We start from the raw sequence: 22,414 nt of genomic DNA on the forward strand, positions 1-22,414 counted from the left end.
ACTCTTTGCAAACCATTCTAAGGTTGTGTTTTATTTCAAATTTTTTATAGAAAAATAAATAAAGCATAAAGCTAAAATATATACATATATTTGTAGGGGTTAAAAAATGAGTGTAGCTCAACTAGTTAGGTTCCGTGTAGTGGAACACTGGAACTTTTCCAATTTATGCAGTTGTTTGCATTCACGACTAATTATTCTTTAGTCTTCGGAGAAGCTTAGGGCAGGGCTCACGTGTTTGCTTGTATATGAACGATTTCGTTTATATTGTGTTTTGAAAAAAAAGGCAAAGCTAAATGAACCCTCTGAAATCAAGTTCTACTGTTTGATCTTGGGCTACAGTGCAAACTGTACGAGCAAACTTTTAAGTCTAGCATGTTCAACAGTAGAGTTCATCGTGAGCTCTATCTCAAGCCACGTCAGCAATAAGAGTTTATTTTAAAATAATACGTATAGAGGTGGAGTTAGGTGTAGTCTTTTCATTAATGCAATAAAATATTTTTTATTAAGCTAGTTTTCTTTTTATACCTTCCCATGCAAGAAAGTTTCCTTTAATAAATGCTAAGAGTCGACTCTAAACCGTTGCCATGCATGACAACAGCTTTTCTCTCTCCTTCCATCTCTTTCCTCCACATCACCAAATTTGCTTACGTGACGATTAAGAGAGCAAGCTAATAGACACCTTTGTACATGCCCTAATACTCTTTGTTTTATAATATAAAACTTTCTAAATCTATTTAGATTTATATGATACTATCTAAACATAGATACAAACTCCTCCTATAAACTCCCTATTTTTTAATTGACGCATTTAACTTTTGAATATATGTTTAACTATTTGTCTTATTAAAAAAATATAAATTATTTTGTTATTTGTATAAAGTTTTTAATAAGATGGAAGGTCATCTAAAAGTTAAGTTAACCATGTCAATAAAAATACAAAGAGAATATATTATTAATCAATGTATGGAAAAAAAGTATTTTCTTTGGTGGAATTTTTATCTGCTACTGACCTGCATTTATTGGACCTCGTGGGCCTAAGGTAAACGCTATCCGGGCCTCCTTTCCAGTAGTACACATTTTTTAAAGTCGGTTCCTCCGTTCCCAGTTTCCACGGTGTAGTATAATCGAACCGACCTATCTTTCTTCAAAATAATAAATAAATACCCTAAAAAATAAATTAACAACAACAAAAAAAAGACCTTCCCTCCAAACCAAACTCCCCTCCCCTCGCTTCCCCGGCGCGACGTACGGCGAGAGGAGGAGGAGGAGCGCCGCGACCCGACGCGGCGGGCGCCTCGGCGAGACCGCGAGGGGTAACCAGCCGATCCATCGCTCGTAGATTCGTCGAAAACCTAGCCGCCGACCTCCACACCGTCTCGCTCGCCCGCCCGCGTTCGTGGTGGTTCCATTCGGGTTGGTTTGGTTTGGTTTTGACTTGACTTTGATCCGCAGCCATGGCCGGACCTAGCGGAGGCGCCGAGGCGCACGCGCGGTGGAGGAAGTACGACTACGGCGACAACTCCGACCTCGTGCTCGGCCTCGGCTCGCGCCCCCGCGGCGGCGAGGGCGAGCCCACCGGCGAGCTCGAGACGCTCCGGGGCAGGATCGACCCCGGGAGCTTCGGCGACCGGGCCGTCCAGGCCAAGCCCCCCGGCGGCAACTCGCGCAGGAGGAAGCCGCGCGACTCCGCGGACATCGACGACGTCCGCCCCGCCGACGCCAAGCGCAGGCGCCGCGCCGCGCAGCGCGAGGCCAGCGTGCTCTCGCTCACCGGCGACGTCGTCTACAAGCCCCGGACCAAGGAGACGCGAGCCGCCTACGAGGCCCTCCTCAGCGTCATCCAGCAGCGGCTCGGCGGGCAACCGCTTGACGTGCTCGCCAGCGCTGCGGACGAGGTGCTTGCGGTCCTCAGTAACGACAAGATCAAGAGCCGTGACAAGAAGGAGGAGATCGATAAGCTCCTCGATCCTATCTCCAACCAGATGTTTCATCAGCTCATTTCCATCGGGAAACTCATCACAGATTTTCATGATACCGCTGCTGCTGGTGATTCAGCTCATCCACTGGATGAAGATATCGGCGTCTCTGTTGATTTTGAAGATAATGAAGACGACGAGGAAAGCGATTATGATCAGGTATATACATTCAAATGATGCTTGTGCTTACTACAATCTCCCGATCCCCTTCTTTTCTCTCTCTGCATACTGAACTATGGTACATCTTATCCTTATGTGTAATGCCCTTCAACGTTTTGTGTCCAGGTACAAGATTTTGATGAAGATGACTATGATGACATGTCTAAATTGTATAGTGCCAGTGCTATGCAAATGGATGGTGAGCTAGATGATGATGATGATAAGCAGAACTCCAATGAGGGGCTGACCATAGACGTACACGACATTGACGCCTACTGGCTTCAGAGGAAGGTATCGCAGACATACACATATATTGATTCACAGCGTAGCCGGGAGCTTGCTGAGCAGATATTGAGTATAATTTCTGAGGGTGATGATCAAGATGTTGAGAGTCGGCTGCTCATGCTGTTGGACTGTGAAAAGTTTGATTTCATTAAATTGCTGCTACTCAACCGACTCAAGATAGTCTGGTGTACCCGTTTGGCAAGAGCTGAAGATCAGGAACAGCGGGAGAAGATAGAAGAAGATATGCTGAGTAACCCAACATTAACTCCAATATTGGAGCAGTTACATGCAACGAGGGTGTCTGCAAAAGATAGGCTGAAGAACATGGAGAGAAGTTTCAGGGATGAGGCCCAGAGGCTGACAGGAAACGGAAATGCTAGTAGCATTGACGGTCCGAAAGATCACCAGGCTGTTGAGTGGGATATGGAAAGTGAATGGTTGAAAGGCCAGAGACAGCTGCTTGATCTTGAGAGCCTATCGTTCCACCAAGGTGGTCTCTTGATGGCTAACGAAAAATGTGAACTTCCACCTGGATCATTTAGAACCCCTCATGAGGGGTATGAGGAAGTCCATGTGCCAGCGCCGAAAGCTAAGCCATACAAAGCTGGAGAGAAGATTGTCAAGATATCTGATATGCCAGAGTGGGCTCAACCAGCTTTTGCTGGGATGACACAGCTGAATAGGGTTCAGAGCAAGGTTTATGATACTGCCCTTTTCAAACCGAATAATATTCTTCTCTGTGCTCCAACAGGTTCTGGGAAAACCAATGTGGCTGTGCTTACGATCCTTCAGCAGATTGGCTTGCACATGAAGGATGGAGAGTTTGACAATACCAAGTACAAAATTGTTTATGTAGCCCCAATGAAAGCTTTGGTTGCTGAAGTTGTTGGAAATTTGTCAACACGGCTGAAGGAGTACAATGTCACTGTAAGGGAGCTCAGTGGAGACCGGAACTTAACCAAACAACAGATTGATGAAACACAGATTATTGTCACCACACCTGAGAAATGGGATATTGTAACAAGAAAATCAGGTGAAAGAATCTATACTCAAACGGTAAAGCTTCTAATTATTGACGAGATCCATCTACTTCATGACAACAGAGGGCCCGTTCTGGAGAGCATTGTTTCTCGAACCATGAGGCAAATTGAGACGACCAAGGAACATGTCCGTCTAGTTGGCCTTTCAGCAACTCTTCCGAACTATGAAGATGTTGCGGTTTTCTTGCATGTTCGCTCTGGTGGCCTCTTCCATTTTGATAACAGCTATCGACCTTGCCCTCTTGCTCAGCAATACATTGGGATCACTGTGAGGAAGCCACTTCAGAGGTTTCAGTTGATGAATCGGATTTGCTATGAGAAGGTTATGGCTGCGGCTGGAAAGCATCAAGTGATTATATTTGTGCACTCGAGGAAGGAGACAGCAAAAACTGCTCGTGCCATCAGAGATACCGCATTTGCTAATGGAACATTGACCCGCTTTCTGAAGGATGAGAGTGCAAGCCAAGATATTCTTGGTGTTCAGGCAGATCTTGTAAAAAGCAGTGATCTTAAAGATCTTTTGCCATATGGGTTTGGTATTCATCATGCTGGGTTGGCAAGGGCAGACCGAGAGCTCATTGAGGGGCTCTTTGCTAATAAGCATTTACAGGTCCTTGTTTCGACAGCCACCCTTGCATGGGGTGTCAATCTGCCTGCACACACTGTAATTATAAAAGGTACCCAGATCTACAATCCGGAAAAAGGTGCTTGGACAGAATTGAGTCCTCTGGATGTCATGCAAATGCTTGGTCGGGCAGGCAGGCCTCAGTATGATACACATGGACAAGGAATAATCCTAACCGGCCACAGTGAATTGAAGTACTACCTGTCTCTAATGAATCAACAATTGCCTATTGAGAGCCAGTTCATATCCAGATTGGCCGATCAATTAAATGCGGAGATCGTTCTGGGGACTATTCAGAATGTTCAGGAGGCATGCTCATGGCTTGGCTACACCTACCTCTACATCCGTATGCTCCGGAATCCAACATTGTATGGTTTACCAGCAGATGTTATGGAGACAGACAAAGCTCTATATGAAAGGAGAGTTGACTTGGTAAGTAAAGGACATGCATTGCACTACTGGTTCAGGCATTATGTTTGTTTTTCCACTATGTTCTTTTAGGTCCATTTATTTGTAGTATTTTAACTAACAATCAAGTTTTCTTAAGCTCTCTGAATAAGTGTTCAGAAGTGGCAAGAACATAGTTTCTAGTATATTTTTCTGAGCATTTACTGGGTTGCTCATTATTCATTGTCAGTAATAGTATAATACTAGGCGACCAATGACATGTCAAACTGCACTAGAGAAATCCTTCGATGTTTATGAGACAGTGAAGAAACACATACTTGATTCCAGTTCCTTCACACTGGGGTAGGGTTTATTCACTCAATCAATCATCCACTTGCATTATACTTGCATGTACTGTGTCTATAATCAATAATGGATGATGATCCTGTAGTTATTTATTCTCCTGCTTATTTGTTGCATATATTTATTTCATTTCCAGATATATAGTAGTAGCTGTATGTTTGCTTAGAATAATAGTAACAGGACACAAACCGTTCCTGTTCATATCTTTGACTATCAATATATAGCATCATACTTAAATGCAGCACATGTATAATATGGTAAACCACTTCTTAGAAATATTAAAAATTATGGTATTAATGTACACAATTTCAGACCATATTATTTTCCCGCAATTCAGATTTCGTCTAAAAAATTTCTGTATGGACAAGTGGATGTTTTTTTTGGATTGGCATTATACGGTTAACCGAAAATGAGGAAGTGGTGTTATCCTATTATTCCTATCAGATAACCAATTATTTTTCTAAGAAAAAAAATCCGTGCTATTTGTCCAATGAGTACCATTCTCTTGCATCATTGTTTGTCTTGATGCTACCATCACATTTTGAAGAAGTATCATCCTCTGTGACTGTATTGTTAATACTTATATAAGTGTTTATATGGATGCTGCTTTGATTTTCATTTTTCAGTACTATCATAGCATTCTAGCTGGCAATTGGTTCATGCTTGTATTGTTAATACTCTGTGGTTCTCTAATTGCTCTCATGATTCATTCTAGTTTGTTTCATTATTTGATTCCTTCTCTTCCCTGCTTTGATTCCTATATGTGCTACTGCAGGTACACTCTGCTGCAAATCTACTGGATAGGAACGATTTAATAAAGTACGACAGGAAAACAAGATATTTTCAGGTAACTGACCTGGGAAGGATTGCTAGTTATTACTATGTTACTCACAGGACTATTTCAACGTATAATGAGTGCCTGAAGCCCACAATAGGCCATATTGAGCTGTGTCAACTTCTTTCCCTGAGTGAAGAATTTAAGTATGTCAGTGTCAGACAAGATGAGAAAATAGAGCTGGCAAAGCTTATTAATTGTGTGCCCATTCCTGTGAAAGACAACCTTGAGGAGCCCAGTGCAAAGATCAATGTTCTACTGCAAGTATATATTTCTAGGCTGAAACTTGAGGGTCTCTCCCTTAGTTCAGATATGGTCTACATCAGACAGGTAAAAGCGCGTTCTCTCTTCTGAATGCACTTCCTGAATTTTCAATTGCTTGATTACTTGGTCTGTTAATCTTATAGTACTTTCTGCTTTATGATGCAGAATGCCGGTCGCCTCGCACGAGCACTGTTTGAGATAGTTTTGAAGAGAGGATGGGCCCAACCAGCAGAGAAGGCTTTGAATCTTTGTAAGATGATTGACAAACAGATGTGGAACATCCAAATTCCGCTTCACCAGTTTCCAGGTATTCCGAAGGAAATCCTAATGAATCTGGAGAAAAAAGCGTTGTCTTGGGAGAGGTACTATGACCTATCATCACAGGAAATTGGTGAACTAATTCGCTACCCGAAGTTGGGGAGGCAGCTACACAATTGCATCCACCAGTTACCGAAGTTGACCCTTTCAGCTCATGTTCAACCTATTACTCATACGGTTTTGTGTTTTGAACTGACTATAATAGCTGATTTCCAATGGGACGATAAAGTGCATGGATATGTGGAGCCCTTCTGGCTTATTGTTGAGGACAACGGTGGTGAAAACATTCTTCACCATGAGTACTTCATGCTTAAGAAACAGTATGTGGATGAAGATCATACACTTAATTTCACAGTACCAATATGTGTGCCACTGCCCCCTCAGTACTTTATACGTGTTGTATCTGATAAGTGGCTTGGTTCTGAGACAATTCTTCCTGTCAGTTTTAAACACTTAACTCTTCCAGAAAAATATGCTCCACCAACTGAATTGCTTGATCTGCAGCCACTACCTGTTACTGCGCTGAGAAATGCACGATATGAAAGCCTTTACAGTACTTTTAAGCATTTCAACCCCATCCAGACTCAAGTGTTCACTGCCTTGTACAACGGTGATGACAGTGTGTTGGTTGCTGCGCCATCAGGCAGTGGAAAGACCATATGTGCGGAGTTTGCTATACTCAGGAACCATCAGGAGGCATCTGGTGAGAGCAATATGCGTGTTGTGTATGTAGCTCCTATTGAAGCTATTGCAAAACAAAGATACAAGGATTGGGAGAGCAAATTTGGAGAATTGGCCCGGGTAGTTGAGCTAACAGGCGAAACAGAAGCTGATTTGAAGCTTCTTGATAAAGGGGAGATCATAATCAGCACTACTGAGAAGTGGGATGCACTCTCACGCCGATGGAAACAGCGAAAGCAAGTGCAACAGGTCAGTTTATTTATCGTTGATGAGGTTCATCTGATTGGATCTAAAAATGGACACATTCTGGAAATCATCATCTCTAGGATGAGGCGTATTGCAAATCATATTGGCAGTAACATTCGGGTTGTAGCTCTTTCAGCATCCCTTGCAAATGCTAAAGATCTTGGAGAATGGATTGGCACTACCTCTCATAGTCTTTTCAACTTCTCTCCAGCAGTCCGACCAGTGCCATTAGAAATTCACATTCAGGGTTGTGATGTAGCAAATTTTGAGGCAAGGATGCAGGCAATGTCAAAGCCAACATACACTACTATTACTCAACACGCAAAGCATGGTAAGCCTGCCTTGGTGTTTGTACCGACACATAAGCATGCAAGGTTGACCGCATTGGATTTGTGTGCATACTCAAGTGCTGAGAGATGTGGAACCCCTTTTCTTCTTGGGTCAGAAGAAGAGATGGATACTTTCACTAGTAGCGTCAATGACGAAACACTTAAATGCACACTGAAATGTGGTGTAGGCTACTTGCATGAGGGTCTGAGCGATCTTGATCAAGAACTTGTAACTCAGCTCTTTCTTGGTGGGAGAATCCAAGTGTGTGTCACGAGCAGCACAATGTGCTGGGGAAGATCGCTACCCTCTCATTTGGTTGTTGTGATGGGAACCCAGTATTATGATGGCAGGGGGAAGGGTAACACTGATTATCCAATCACTGATCTGTTGCAAATGATGGGCTATGCCAACAGGCCTCTTGAAGATAACTATGGGATATGTGTTATATTGTGTTATGCACCTCGCAAGGAATACTACAGGAAGTTCCTTTTTGAGGCCTTCCCTGTTGAGAGCAATCTTCACCATTTCTTGCATGATCATATGAATGCTGAGGTGGTTGCTGGTCTTATAGAAAACAAGCAAGATGCTGTGGATTATCTTACCTGGACTTTCATGTACCGACGGCTTACAAAGAACCCCAACTACTACAATCTGCAGGGCGTGAGCCAGAGGCACATATCGGAAAATCTCTCCGAGCTGGCCGAGACGATGCTGAATGATCTGGAATCAACCAATTGTTTGGCTATAGAGGATAATATGTACCTGAAGACCCTCAACCTTGGTCTCATTGCCTCGTATTACTACGTCAGTTACACGACTATTGAGCGATTCAGTTCTATGCTTACCCAGAAGACAAAGATGAAAGGCCTCCTGGAGATTCTAGCTTCTGCCTCGGAATATGCAGGGTTTCCCAGCTGCTATGGTGAGAAAGAATCCATTGAGTGGCTTGTTAGTCACCAGAGATTTTCGATCGAGAAGGCACAGTATGACGATCCACATGTCAGGGCCAACAAGCTGCTGGAATGCCATTTTTCAAGGCGGACAGTGGAAGGTGGCCTTGCAGCTGACCAGCGGGAGATTCTCCTCACCGCTCCTAGACTGCTCCGGGCAATGGTTGATGTCGTCTCCAGCAACGGATGGCTTACCACCGCTCTTGATGCAATGGAGCTGAGCCAAATGGTGATACAGGGCATGTGGGACCGTGACTCCGTGCTGCTTCAGCTTCCACACTTCACCAAGGAGTTGGTCCGGAGATGCCAGGAGAACGAAGGCAAGGCCATCGAGAGCATCTTCGATCTCGCTGAGATGAGCATGCCTGAGATGCAGGATCTGCTGCAGCTACCAAACTCCCAGCTGCAGGACATCATCGAATTCGTCAAGAATTTCCCCAACATCGACATGGCTTTCGAAGTGCATGAGGCTGATGACATAAGGGCCGGTGACAATGTGACCGTGCAGGTGACGCTAGAGCGTGAGAGGACAAACCTGCAACCTGGGGCTGGCGTTGGTCCAGTCCATGCCCCCCGGTTCCCAAAGCCCAAGGCAGAAGGATGGTGGCTGGTGATCGGTGACAGCTCCACCGACCAGTTGCTGGCCATCAAGAGGGTTGCGCTCCAGAAGAAGAGGGCTCGGGTGAAGCTCCAGTTCACTGCCCCTGCCGAAGCAGGGAGAAAGGATTACAGGGTCTACTTGATGTCTGATTCCTATCTGGGCTGCGATCAGGAGTACGAGCTCAACATCGATGTCAAGGATGCTGGAGGGAATTGATCACCAACGCGGAGATAGCTTGCCCAGGTTTTCCACGGCACTTGCCTCTTTTTGTGGAAACTGGATTCTTGGTTACATAGCGCGACCTAAATATCTCCATTGGCTTTCCGTTTTCCTTGTGTATATAGTATATTCTCGTCAATCTTTAGCTTCTTTTTTTCAGTGTAAATGAACAATTCAAGCGAAATATTCCAAACAAGTTGCTCTTTGCCTGACCGCTTAATGCTAATCTTGTTTAAGTTGGCATAAAACGGCGGAGATAAACAACGAGTTCGTTTGAATATGTGTAGCGTTGTGATGATGCGATCACACAAAATCTTTAGGTTCACCGGCATGATGACTAGCTTGTCTCAACAGAGATTTTTCAACACCAAAGCAAATCATAGAGGCTGACGTTCGCATGTATCCGAACTCAAGGGCCTTGAGGAAGACGTAATTACTAGATTTATTTAGAGTTTGCTGATCATATTATACAAAGGCAAGAGAGTTCAGATTCTCTTCCTCATCTAGTAGTACCTCCGCAGCAGCCGGCAGCCGCCATCAGCAATATCGTGGCCCCAGAATATGATGAAGTTCACCATGCAGCAATTGACCATACCATACAGAAACCTTGATGAGTTTCCCATGTCACTACCCCTCCTGACCATAGAAGATTTTTTTTTCTTTTTTTGAATTCACCTGACAATAGAAGATGAAACCTGCTCCCCTACGATAAGAGATCTTAGTAAACACACCAAGCACTATATAAATACCACCACATTGTGTATGTACAGATCTGGCAGAGCATAAAAAGCCCATCCTTATTAACGCCAAGCACATGATGGGCTCCCAGTGCAGCACTACCAGATGATATGGCAAATACAAACCACACCGGGATGTCCGAATCAAGCCCAAATGTTAGGCCTTGCGACCAGTATACAATCATATACCATTGGTTCTGTCTCAAAGAACCGTTTTACAGTTGCAAGATAGTAGTACAATGTTATTGCTTATTTGAGGTAGTTTTCAGCTCCTAGGCAGCAACCGGCTCGCGAAGTTTGCTGCTGCCCATAGAAGGCGTCAGGCTGTCGTAGTATTCAACAAGGACCTTCCAGCCACCCGGGCACATGAATCCATCAGGGGGGCTCTGGCGATTCTTGGCAAGTGTACGCATCTGTATACACAGGCAATGTTGTTTAGGAACATTGGTGTAACCAGCAGCACTGAAATGAATTACCAGTGTAACCAGCAGCACTGAAATGAATTACCTTTGTGCCAGAGATGAACAGGAAATCATCTTTCCTTGATGGATCGAAAAAGTCCATTTTCTTTTGCTTTGTGTCATATGCAGCCACCTGATAAAGCAAATAAAGAGTCATGTCAAGAAAACAATGCAGCAAGGTTTATCTGAAAACTAAATATGTTGCTTGACATCCAAATTCAAACGTGCAAGATGACCTAATGAAGTACAGAATCTAGTGCATCCAACAAATGAGATATCTTGTTTGGAAGGATGACATACCTTGAAAGGAAGGATATTGAGCCTCTCAAGACCAGGAGCCATACTCAGCACCTTCTTCCCATGATCAGCATCATACAGGTCCCTTTTTTCAGTTGGGTGGCCCATTCCAGCAGGATCTCTTCCAACTATGTAGAAGTTTGCACCAGCATTTATACGAGCCTTAGCATGCCATTGCACTTCAGTTGGCCCAGCATAATGCATTGGCGAGGGGAAGATTGCAACAACAGTTGATTCTGGGTTGAGGACACCTTCCTCAAGGACCTACCGAAATAAAACACAAACGTCAAATAGTGCACAAATCGGGCCTTACAGTAGTGAAACTAAATCAAATGGTTTCATCAACAAGGCACCCACAGGCGTTTGTTAAGAAAACTGATGTATGATCGCTAGTCTTAAAGCGATACCTTTTCATGCTGCTTCATTCTCCAACTAAGAGGCACATCATCTGCTTTTGTGAATCCTCCCAATGGATGGAGGAGAAGAACAGGGTTTTTGTAACCCATCTCGAGAAGCCGTTTGCGCGTATCAGTCATGAGCAAAGCATGCCCATTATGCACAGGGTTGCGAAGCTGAAACGCAAATACTGCATCAGCATTGCGCCTGGCAAACTCCTCACGCAGCTGGGCTGGAGACAAGCGATACTGATCGAGGCCATCGTTGTACTTGATTGGTTCTATAACCTCCAAGTCACCACCAATCAACCAATCACCAGCATTTGTAATCGCCTCATCAACATAAGGCAACCCAGGTGCAGTTGTTCCCCATGTCCGTGCAATTCTTTCTTCTTTGTTATGCTTGTAGATCTCAATGCTGACAACGAAGAAGAAAAAAATGTCAGGGAATGCCATGATGCAATAAATAACTAAAAAGAACTAAACCCATGACAAACCAAGTCGGATTGTTTTCAACGCCCAATCATTTCATGCATCACTTGATTACGTAGATGTCAAGACGTAAACAGTTGATATTGCTACCTGGCCCTATGCATTTGGTAAATTTACCTCTATAAGAACATAACTAGATGTGTACGAAACCTCATAAACAAATGGTGGATAAAGAAAACTTTCTGATGTAAACTATATCATGTGTCAGGTGCTTACAGATAAAACTAAAATATCCATAGAACACGACAAAAAAACTACGAACCAGGTAATTCTGAGTAACCAAATTTAGTTTAATGCAATCAAAGGTATATCTAACATTGTATTATATACCATATGAAAAAAGAATATCTTTTGAAAACGACCGATGTATAAGATGTCCTGATATAGCATGACGAATATTTTTATCTGTATGACACTATCATTGTCTAATCAACAGAAGAGGATATGGCATAACCTTAAAATTACTTTAATTGTTTCAACTCGAAGATAAAACAATTGAAGTACCAACATTGACTAGGTTGTTGGTGAAACAAATGGTTACTAGTAGCATGTAAGTTTAAAATAGAACCAGTAGCACGCGCGACTAGCTCACAGAATGCAGGAACCGCACAAACACTCTTAAGCTTGCATGTTTCAAGTTGAAGGAAACCATCCATGGACCTATCTGAACAATACATGTTTACAACTCCACAATTCCAATTTGCAACTCAAGCACAAAAATTCCGGTTTTGGAGGTCCAAATGCATCATTCCACTCTTGTAATTAGTAATTTTACTCTTGTAGTGATCAAGCAATTTTGCAGTTAAGTGTGCGAATGCGTGTTTACAGTATATATCGTCAAAGAGAAGTAAAAAGAAAAAGAGGAAACGAGTGGTGGGAGTGTCTCACTCGCTGAGGACGGCGAGGGGCCGGTCGGCCGCGTCGACGAGCGCGACGCGGCGTGCGCCGGAGGCCTCGATGGCACGGCGCTGCGCGTCATCGACGGCGAGCACGATGGGGACGGACATGTTGACCATGCCCCCGTCGTCGCCGCGGATGGCGTTGAAATGAAGTGCTTGGAGGAACTCGCTCTCGCGCATGAACCCTCGCAGCGGGCTCGCCCACCCTTCGCTGAGCACGTGCAGCCACTCCGTCTCCACCCGCCCCAGCCTCACCCGCTGCCGCATCGCCGCCGCCTCCCGCCGCAGCGCCTCCCTCCTCCCGCCCTCCTCGGCCGCCACCAGCTCCACCAGCCTGCCCCCGTCAGGCTCGATCAAGCTCGCCCTGCACCTCACCCCCCGGCTCACCGCCACGCCCTTCCTCCCCCTCCCACTCCCCCTCCCCACCGCCACGCCCACCCTCGCCGGCGCCGCCGGCACCGCCACCGTCGAATCGCTCCCCCGCCTCGACACCCGCGGCAACCTCACCGCGAAGGCGCCCTGCGTCGCCATGGCTCCCCTCCCCGATTTGCTCTCCTCCTCCGCCTCCACCTACTTATAATGCGCCCCCCTTTCTCCTCCTCTTCTTCTCGCGCGGCCTTCGCAGTGGTTGCGGATGAATATATAATAGCACTGGTAGAAACGGAGGGGGAGGATGAACCTGGATGGGATCGCGGGGAGGAGGCCATGGGCGGGGTGAACGTAGACAAGGGGGGCTGGACTGGAGGTGGGGTTAGGGCTAATGGGGGTTGATGAGGATGGATCAAACGCTTTGGTGTCATTTGGGATTATTTTGGTTTTAGGGGGTTTGTTAATTTGGAAGAGGGGATTGGATTTGGACTGGTCTACCGCCATTCAGACGTATGAACTTGGGTGTCATTTTTTAAGGTTGGATCTTCTGTGCTCTGAACTTGGCCTGTTTTGGATTGTTTGGTCAGCTGGAGCTGGACTCTCCTTCTCCATCTTTTTTTTTAATTCTTTCAGTCTGTCTTAGGTTGAAGCTTCCCATGATTTTAAATAAATGCTGGGGATGCAAAATGCCGGATGTTGTTCTAACTCATGTCAATAAATGTTTCAGATGTTTATTCATGGATAAAAGAATATTCTAAAAAAGTGTTTTAAAGATATTTCATCACTTGATAAAATATGTGTTGTGATTTTACCTTATGAACACAAGGGTATATGTGACAAAGTCAAATACTAGTCGCACATATGGAAAGAACTAAGTAGTGTGGAAGATACTTAAATATTCTAGCATTGCTCATTTCATTAATCTTGAATTTTATAGGATAGGGGTACGGGTTTTTATACTCATGGACTACACTTGTTCAATTACCGAAATACCCATAGGTGATTACTCATAGAGCCTAAGGATATAAGTGTAATGTCTTCAGCTCTCTTGAACCACTTTGTCAACTATCCTAAACACTTGAGTGCTGGTCCCCAGGCATTAGTAAGAATATGCCCATAAATCATCGTCGACAAGTTTCTTCATGTCTTGCTCAACAAGATTCCTTCAATCTTGTTCAAACCTTCCCTTAAGGGATCTCACTGCCTTGGCCTAAAGACATTTGTGAGGCGCGCACACACAACTAAAACCCCTGGCCCTATGGCACATTGTTTCAACACGTTGTCGAGGCCAAATGTCTCAACATATTGCTGAGGCAAAATGTCCCAACATGCTCTCGAGGCTGGGCGAATAGGAAAATGGGGTCCTATACCAAAAATATTGTTAGAGATATGATCCGAATTATTATCTATAATGTATTTAGATTATATTACTGTTTCCTAGTAGATTTCTCCTAGCCGTTTCCTATTAGCAGTAGAATTAGTTTTCTAATAGGATTCTTTGTCGTTTCTTATTAGGACTCTTAGATTTTTCCCCCATATATATATATATATATATATATATATATATATATATATATATATATATATATATCTTGTAAGATGTACAGGAAGGGTGTGACGACCCAGTGTATTCCCCTATATTGTAATCATCACCTCATAGTGGTTGCCGGTTGGTGTCCGTGGTTTTTCCCGCAAGGGTTTTTCACGTTAAATTTATGTCTCGGATATTGACCAATTTCCCTGACAAATATGTTTCTCGCAACATTCAGCAATGTGTTGCAACACCCAAGGAAAACTATCTACAACATCAAGAAAACAATATCTTTTCTAGATTCAGCTTCTTCCTCTTTTTCTACCGTTGCCCATTCGCACACACCACTTATTCAAAAGAGGGTTGGTTTTTGCCCAAGATCGCGACCTTCGCCGTGCTTCACCTAGACAATCCCTTACTCTAGTTTCCCCCCTCATAATCATTTTTTTATACATTTAGCTCCCATGGGTTCAGTGTGTTTGGATCCGATGGATTTGAGGCTACGATGACAAACTCAACATAATGCGGGCAAATAATAGAGTTTGGCAAACAATAATGTCACGTGCCAATAGAGCAAGAGGAGACCACCTCACCACCTAACATTGCTCAACATACTATAGTAATCAAAGCCTTGAAGGTAGAGGATAAATAGGAATGTGTCATGACCTTAGAGGACGGTGGTGTTTGTCTCGTGTGTCGTGCGAGTGGAAGGCGGAGCAAGGATGCTTAAGTAAATAAAAAAAATAAGTGGTGAAGTTTTATTCTGAGTTGAACACCTTCATAGCATCATGTAATAATTCTGCTATTTTCAAAAATTATGCACTCAAGCCGAATCGTTTTAAATGATAGTAATTATTTATCGGGTTTAACCACTTAGAATGATATTTTTACTGGTTACCTGCTGGTTATCGGATGGAAAATTTCCCATATTTGAGTTTCAGTATACATTTTGAATTTTGCATATGAATCCATAGTGTTCAGGTGTCCATGTGACCAGTCGCAATAATGCCAGGCCTTTAGTGAAATCCTATTAATTTTGAATTTTGCCCAGGTTTGTCCTTGCCTGGTTGGCTGGTTACCTTCCATAGATATGCATAGCACAAATTTCTTCTAACCAACAGAGCTTCACAGCAGCGGTCAGCGGATGAGTGTGATGTTGTTTGTGATGGCAATGAGACAGTAACAATAATGTTAGGCCTTTAGTGAAATCCTATGAGATTATATTAACCAATCTTGTTGGTCCCTGCCTCCGTGATCAAGGCCCATAGATTAGCATAGTCGCAAGTTTAGCTTATTGCTGATGCAGTTATCTTCAAAGTTAATGTCTCTGGTGAAATCCTGAAATGGTAGTAATTGGTTATAGGGTTTATTCACAGTTTCACTAAGCGAAAATTCAGATAATGATTATTTTTTGTCCTATAACTAACTGGTTACCAGATGAGAAAAAAAATATCCACATTAGAGTTTTGGATATATAAAATTGTGAATTTTGCTCACTAATTCAATCTTCCGGTCAGTAACCATCCTTGTTGGTCCCTGCATGCCCATAGGCATGCACAATCATACATTTCTCCTAGTATCAACAACTTTACTTAGTGTGTGTGAGTGTGATGTGTTGTTATTGTATTGAGACAAAATTTATGCTATTCATTTAATTTAGTAATAAAAAAGGACACATGTCCATTTTTATATGAGAGCGTGGAACACGGTGATAATATGATATTGATGTCTTATTGGCATCAACCTCTGGGGACTATTCATTATTAATGACCATCAAACGGCCACGGTATTCATCAAAGGCACCTAATTTTGATTTCATCTTGCAATTATGTAGCTCAACTGGTCCAGGATAACTCAACCTCCCAGGCCGCATTCTGTGGCGTTGGAGGTTGGGGTAAGTTATCTGGCGTAGAAAATATAGTAATATATTAGTATATGATTATTTAATTATTAATTATATAAAAATTAAAATAGATTAATATGATATTTTAAAGCAACTTTTCTATAGAAAATTTTCAAAAAATTATACCTTTTAGCAGTTCGGGAAGCGTGCGCGTGGAAAACGAGGGAATATAGATAACTTATAGCGGTGCCAAACAGAGCCCCATTAGAAGCTAGCTTTAAGACAACAAAAAACTCTCAAATGTTCATGTACTCTTCTCCTTCGTTTCAAAATATAACTAATTATATTGTTTCTATGGCAATTAAAGTTGAGACGAGAAAGTATATTAAGAAATTAAATAAGAAAACATTTTGGTTGGTTAAAATAAGGAGAACGGTGAAGAAGTAGGTGTATTTTGGGACATTTAAATCATAGAAATAACTATAGAGACAGAGTGAGTACCCTATGAAATTTACACCCCATGGCTCCATCTTTTTGCTTACGGTTATGCTTATAAGTTATGTGGGATACCTGTAGTAGGGGTATTCGTAATCTGTACATGTACATATGGTTATGTAGTACCGAATAGTAGACAACATTATCTGTACTGAATCAGTTAGGAGTTCGAAAACATTCCCTACCGTATCTATGTATGGTAGATTTTAGTCTTATTAGATTAGGACTTTATCTTTAAACCCTACCAACTATCCTCCAATATATAAGGGGAACAGAGACACCTTTCATGGGGCACGTCATACTCAGATCGACTATTACCTAGTTTATCTATACACAATCGAATACAATCGTCAAGTAGAAGTAATGTATTATCTCGCATACCGAGAGCCTTAGAAACCCCATGTATTCATCTAACCATTGATCTCTGCGTCTCGTTAGCCACCCCATATATTATTACCGATCCAAATCGTCGACAAGTTAAAATTTGAGTTTTGAACTTTAAATTTAGACTTAATTTTGGGTTTTTTTTCACCGAGTTTAATTTTGACGCTTGGCTTGTAGATCGCTAAAAATACGTATATAATTTTTTATTCATAAATTATTTTTATTTACAAATAGTATCCCCTGCCACCCAAATATTCCCATTAGTAAGATGTAGTGTTGACCACAGAGAATCCCACGTAGTTCTTTGAATTATTGGCGGCTTTTAGAGTGGCGAGACCAATATATACAGGTCTCTGCTTTTGCTCCTTTCCTCGTCATAGTCTCTATGGGCGTTTTCATTTGAGTAGATATAGCTTTTTTAGCTGTAATTAACTTTGTTTAGTGCTGAAAAGGACCAACTGTACTTATGTTGGTCTTAGCTACTAACAAACGTGTCGCTTGGCTAGATGCCAGTCGTCAATAAGTTGGCTCGACCGCAGGGCATGCGCAGGAATTGTTCATTCGTGCACCATTATTTTCGCTTTCAGATGTACGCCGCAGTTTTGTCACATGGAGATTTAGCAGCTGCCAACTGCATATACCTCTAGTCCTCTACTGTGTTGAGACATGGTTCGGGGCGTGTGCTCCTGTGCACATTCTTTCTCGACAACCAGCTGTCGATGTAAAACTTTTCTGGTAACTTTTTAAACATATCTTAATCACTTTGAATGACCTCTTTCGATCATTCCAGTAAAATAATTCATGCCCGGACATGTCCTTCCCGTCCTAAAATATATACAGCCTTATCTTTTCACTTATACTCATGTTTATAGGCAAAATTTAAATTTCAACCTTAAATTTAAAATTAATTTTATAGGTTTTTCACTGAAATTTATTTTTTATCTTTGGCTTTTAGATCGCTAAAAGTACGTATATAAAATTTTTATTCACACATTATTTTTTTTTATAAATATGTCGTTTGCCACCCTACATTTTAGAGTTTTATGGATATTATAAGGAGAGATAAAAGTAAATAAGCGACGTTTATTACGATTGTTTGGAGTGAGAAAAATACGTAAAGCATTAAATAAAAGATGGTTCTGGTTGTTTTAAGATAAGTATGTGGATGGAGAAGTATATACACCCCATCTTTTTACTTTTGCTTATGCTTATAAGCCAAAATTTAAAATTTTAAACTTAATTTTGAAATTAATGTTAGGATTTTCTCATCGTAGTTTATGTTTTAAATTTTGCTCTTAGATCACTAAAAACACATGTAAAAGTTTTGTTCATAAAGCATTTTTATTTACGAATTTTCTTTTGAATACTAAGAAGGTAATTATGTTTTGGGAGAGCGAGCAGTAGATTAACCTTAAAATTAATTTCAGATCATAGCTATAGCTAGCCGTACGGACTGATTATAATCTACCTATTGTATTATAAATATAACTTTAAAAGATAACACCATGTTCACTATAGGGGCTAAAATTTGTCATATTAATTAAAAAATATTTCAACCATTGGATTAAAGTGGGTGGTGTAGATTGCTCGATGTAGTTATATATAAAATACAATTGTATCTATATTGTTAAATTTAGGTTAACTTTTAGAATAACATTATAGACAACTTACAACCGCATGTATTGAAACATGAAATATGTAATCCCTCCATGTGCAAATATCTCCATGTATAAATATAGGATGTTCGTTAGTTCAAAATTAAACTAAAGTTTGAATACTAGGAAAGTATGAGGTGCCTAAATGAAAGGATATTATCTAGGTCCGGGCCGTCGAATACAAATCAATACCCTAATCCCTATTTCTGTTGGTTAAGTATATACCTATGTCTATTGGTGTCAAATAGTATATAGCTTACGAATTTGTGTCCCTAAGAGCTACATGTCTCCTCTTATATACCGAGAGACAGAGCTACAAGATAGAAAACAAATATGGCTTTGGTTTATTTATCTGTACATGATATTGTTTGATTGAGACTCTATTTTCTGTTGTAGAATACAACATATTATCTGATTTCTAATATATCTCATACATCGTGGATATTAACTATTCCTATTTATAGTTGGTTATGCCTTCTATACGAGGGTATTCGGTATCTACATCATTCAGAGCAGTTCCTGAGCACTTCATATATAATCGAGCTACAGTCTTACTCATGGTTAACAATTAATGTCGAGTGCTCCGGTTCTCCTAATTGCTCTTTTTGAACATCGTCCTTCTCTTTGATACTTACGTTTTAGTCAATGTTTTAAATCTGATAGCTACCACTGTCTGTCTATCTCGGTCTATAGTTCTCTGAGGAGGATATACTCCTTTTGTTTTAACATATAGTAGTTATAGTATTTAAATTTTATACCATATTATAGACATTTATGTATCAATTTACATTATTTTAATCATTCCAATGGTTCTATAGTCATCAATTCGATTCTTAGAAGGATAATACAATCAATTCAAAATTTAAATATTAATTACTAAAGTGACTAAAATAAGATCTTTGACATCTCTTATACCAAATGATTTAGAATTACTTGTATTTTAGGACAGAACAGAGAAAGCAGTTTTTGCTCTCGCATATAATTTAGCCATTATAGTCTCATTTAACAAGCTATTAACTGTTTTGTGAGATCATTTGCTTCATGCGTTTAGAACAATGGTTCTAGCCCTTTCTTTCGGCTCTCGCTCTCCCGTCTCGATCCCTCGCGGGGATCGCCCTCGAGCCATCCACGGCGACCTCGCCATGGCTGCTCTCCCACGCGGGCCACCGCCGGAAGCGCATGGGGTGCCGGCCGGATGTGCGGATCCGATCAACCGTGTCCCACTGGCCATCGATCACACATGAGTTGGGCGAGAGTGTGAGACCTGCGGAACGGCGAAAGCTACCAACGACGACCTCTGATGCGAAAACGCCGGCGACGCCAAGCCATCGTCGAGGAGGAACACTGACGCCGGCGAGGCCTCCATGCTCATGCATGCCTCATGACCAAGAACCGAACCCCCCCCCCCCCCGCGGGGGGGGGGGGGGGGGTGGGGGGAACTTTGAGGAACGGCTCGGGGACGGAAGTCACCGGCGGTGTCCTCTCCGAAGGCTCGCCGGAGCTCGGGCCGGCGCCGCCGAGATGAGCCGACCCATCCTCCCTGTCGAGAAACAGTAGGGGGAGGCATATCGGACCTAGCTTGTGGACCATGGCCCATTTATCCACACGGAGATCGTCAGGCCGGCAGCACAGTAAGCTGCTGGGCCGAAATGTTGGGCCAATGTAGTTCAGATGATCTGCCGGGCTGCGCCCAGCCACATGGGCCTGAAATCTTTTTTTTCATAATTGAAAATTTATACGTATAAAGTTTACACGTATAAAATGTCCATACGTAGGTAGTTTATGGTCCACATATACTCTATAGAACAAATGTATGTACAAAATTTGTAGGTATAAAATCTCTCTGCAAATAATTTATTCATACAAAGTCTTTTGTATAGAACAAATTACCACCGTTGCTCCCTCGATGACTCGCTTGTCTACACCAACAACAAATCTTTCTCTTTTTCCAACAAACAATCGTACGATCGTGCCAATTCACTGAATATAATAGAAGCAAATACATAGAAGACTATAATCAGAAAAGGAAAACGAATCACCATACACAGCGATACTAATATACCATAGAATTGGAATTAGTACAGTAGCACCGCACCGACTACCGCTACACGTGACCTATAAAGAACTATCAGCAAAATCATCTCCATAACTACGCATTTGACATGGTCACTGACATATGTATTAATAGACGATAAAATCCACTTGTCAATTGTCAATGACCACGTCCATGTTAGAAGATCTCAATCCGTGGGATGCATGGTACACGAAACCTAACAATGTCAGCGCGCACCGCAATGGAAAGGCGTCGCACACTCGCACTCATCCTTGCCCTTTCCTTTTCGTTACCGTTTGCATCTGAAATTAAGCCACTCATGGAGGCAGAGATAGCATGCACCCACAACGACGGGAGCAAGCCACCGATGGCTCCGTCGAGCAAGCTAGCGGAGAAATGGGTATATATATATCTACGTATGCACCTGATCGACCTAATCAATCAACGATTCAACATAGTTCCGTCAACGCCTCCCTCTGTGTGATCTCATCACCCTCTAGCTTGATCTGCGACTAGTGTACAGTGCTGTCCTCGATCGTGTGCCCAACAGGGAAAGAGTGAAACTGTCACAGCATGATCTAACCATCAAAGACAGAAGAAGAAAGCCCATCAGCTCAGCCTATCCAGCTGCTCACTTGTGCATCATCAGTTCATCACCAATGGCCGGCGCCATGGACGGCCAAGGCCCTTCTCTGCAAGTTAGATCATGCTGGCAGCTTCATGCTTTCTCTTGGGCACTGCACTGCAGACTCGGTAACGAGCTCAAGGTAGTGCTGGGCTAGCTGCTGGCTCTCGATCGACGCTCTCAGCTCCCTCATTTATACTGTGCAGGAGTGGGCATCGGCGAGAAGAGAGACGGAGACAACGACGACGATGGCGATGGCGACGAGGAGTGATCGGTCACATGGTGGGGGGATCGGCGCCGTAGTTTATCGCGGGCCTGTCGCTGACCGTGAGGCCGTGAAAGCTGAGGGATCCGAGACGCGATGCCCACCCGGCTTTGGCCAATCAGCGCCAAGTCAAAACCGGCGATGCCTTCGCACGGTCACATGCGCTGCGCGCGCGAGAGAGAGATCGTGGCGCGTCGTGGAGGAGGAGAACGTGCAGCGGCTGTCGTCGGTCTCGCTCTCTGTGTGTCTCGGGCTTCCTCCCGGCAGGGATTAACTGCCCCCGTCTTGTCCGTCTCGAGAAGCCAAAACGTATCTATAACCTATCTATCTATAACATATACGATATAATTTTTTATATAAGAGAGAAGATTAATAATATAGCCAACAAGCTGGCTATAAGACTTTTTGTAGTCTTCTCTTAGCCTACTTGTATAGTAGTTAGCTCTTTATCATTACTGTAGGACTCACATGTCTCTCTCACATAATTTTTTGATTCTTGTATCCAAGCTAGCTATAAGATTATAGTTCACTACTCTCTCCCCTCCCCTCTCTTCACATAAGTATTTAGCTAGCTTGTAGCCTACTATTATACTTGCTCTAATCAAGAGATACTCTCTTGCACATATTTTAATGT

At 42.6% G+C, this 22,414-nt stretch overlaps 2 protein-coding genes across 2 annotated transcripts; one reads left to right on the plus strand and one right to left on the minus strand.

Moving 5' to 3' along the window:
* The first annotated feature begins 1,454 nt into the window (after nt 1-1,454).
* On the plus strand, nt 1,455-9,695 carry LOC102710578 (DExH-box ATP-dependent RNA helicase DExH12-like). Its single transcript, XM_015835251.2, has 4 exons — nt 1,455-2,135; nt 2,262-4,517; nt 5,611-6,000; nt 6,100-9,695. The coding sequence occupies exons 1-4, from the start codon at nt 1,455-1,457 to the stop codon at nt 9,274-9,276; spliced, it is 6,504 nt and encodes a 2,167-aa protein (XP_015690737.2). The 3' UTR covers nt 9,277-9,695.
* A 302-nt stretch (nt 9,696-9,997) lies between these two features.
* LOC102713996 (ATP-sulfurylase 3, chloroplastic) lies at nt 9,998-13,289 on the minus strand. Its single transcript, XM_006650507.3, has 5 exons — nt 12,550-13,289; nt 11,182-11,587; nt 10,778-11,038; nt 10,524-10,610; nt 9,998-10,429 (listed from the first exon to the last, which is right to left on the minus strand). Exons 1-5 carry the CDS (start codon nt 13,089-13,091, stop codon nt 10,289-10,291), a joined length of 1,437 nt encoding a protein of 478 aa, XP_006650570.1. The 5' UTR covers nt 13,092-13,289; the 3' UTR covers nt 9,998-10,288.
* Nucleotides 13,290-22,414: the final 9,125 nt, after the last annotated feature.

This window comes from Oryza brachyantha, chromosome 3 (genome assembly GCF_000231095.2).
Source record: "Oryza brachyantha chromosome 3, ObraRS2, whole genome shotgun sequence".
NCBI classification, from domain to species: Eukaryota; Viridiplantae; Streptophyta; class Magnoliopsida; order Poales; family Poaceae; genus Oryza; species Oryza brachyantha.

Excerpts from the sequence above, each read along its gene's own strand:
- LOC102713996 (XM_006650507.3), bottom strand. The coding sequence starts at position 13,091 with ATGGCGACGCAGGGCGCCTTCGCGGTGAGGTTGCCGCGGGTGTCGAGG. Across the intron at positions 10,611-10,777 it reads TCAATATCCTTCCTTTCAAG|GTGGCTGCATATGACACAAA; the intron begins GTATGTCATCCT and ends TTGCTTTATCAG. Across the intron at positions 10,430-10,523 it reads TGTTCATCTCTGGCACAAAG|ATGCGTACACTTGCCAAGAA; the intron begins GTAATTCATTTC and ends CTGTGTATACAG.
- LOC102710578 (XM_015835251.2), top strand. The coding sequence starts at position 1,455 with ATGGCCGGACCTAGCGGAGGCGCCGAGGCGCACGCGCGGTGGAGGAAG. Across the intron at positions 2,136-2,261 it reads AGGAAAGCGATTATGATCAG|GTACAAGATTTTGATGAAGA; the intron begins GTATATACATTC and ends TTTTGTGTCCAG. Across the intron at positions 4,518-5,610 it reads ATGAAAGGAGAGTTGACTTG|GTACACTCTGCTGCAAATCT; the intron begins GTAAGTAAAGGA and ends GTGCTACTGCAG.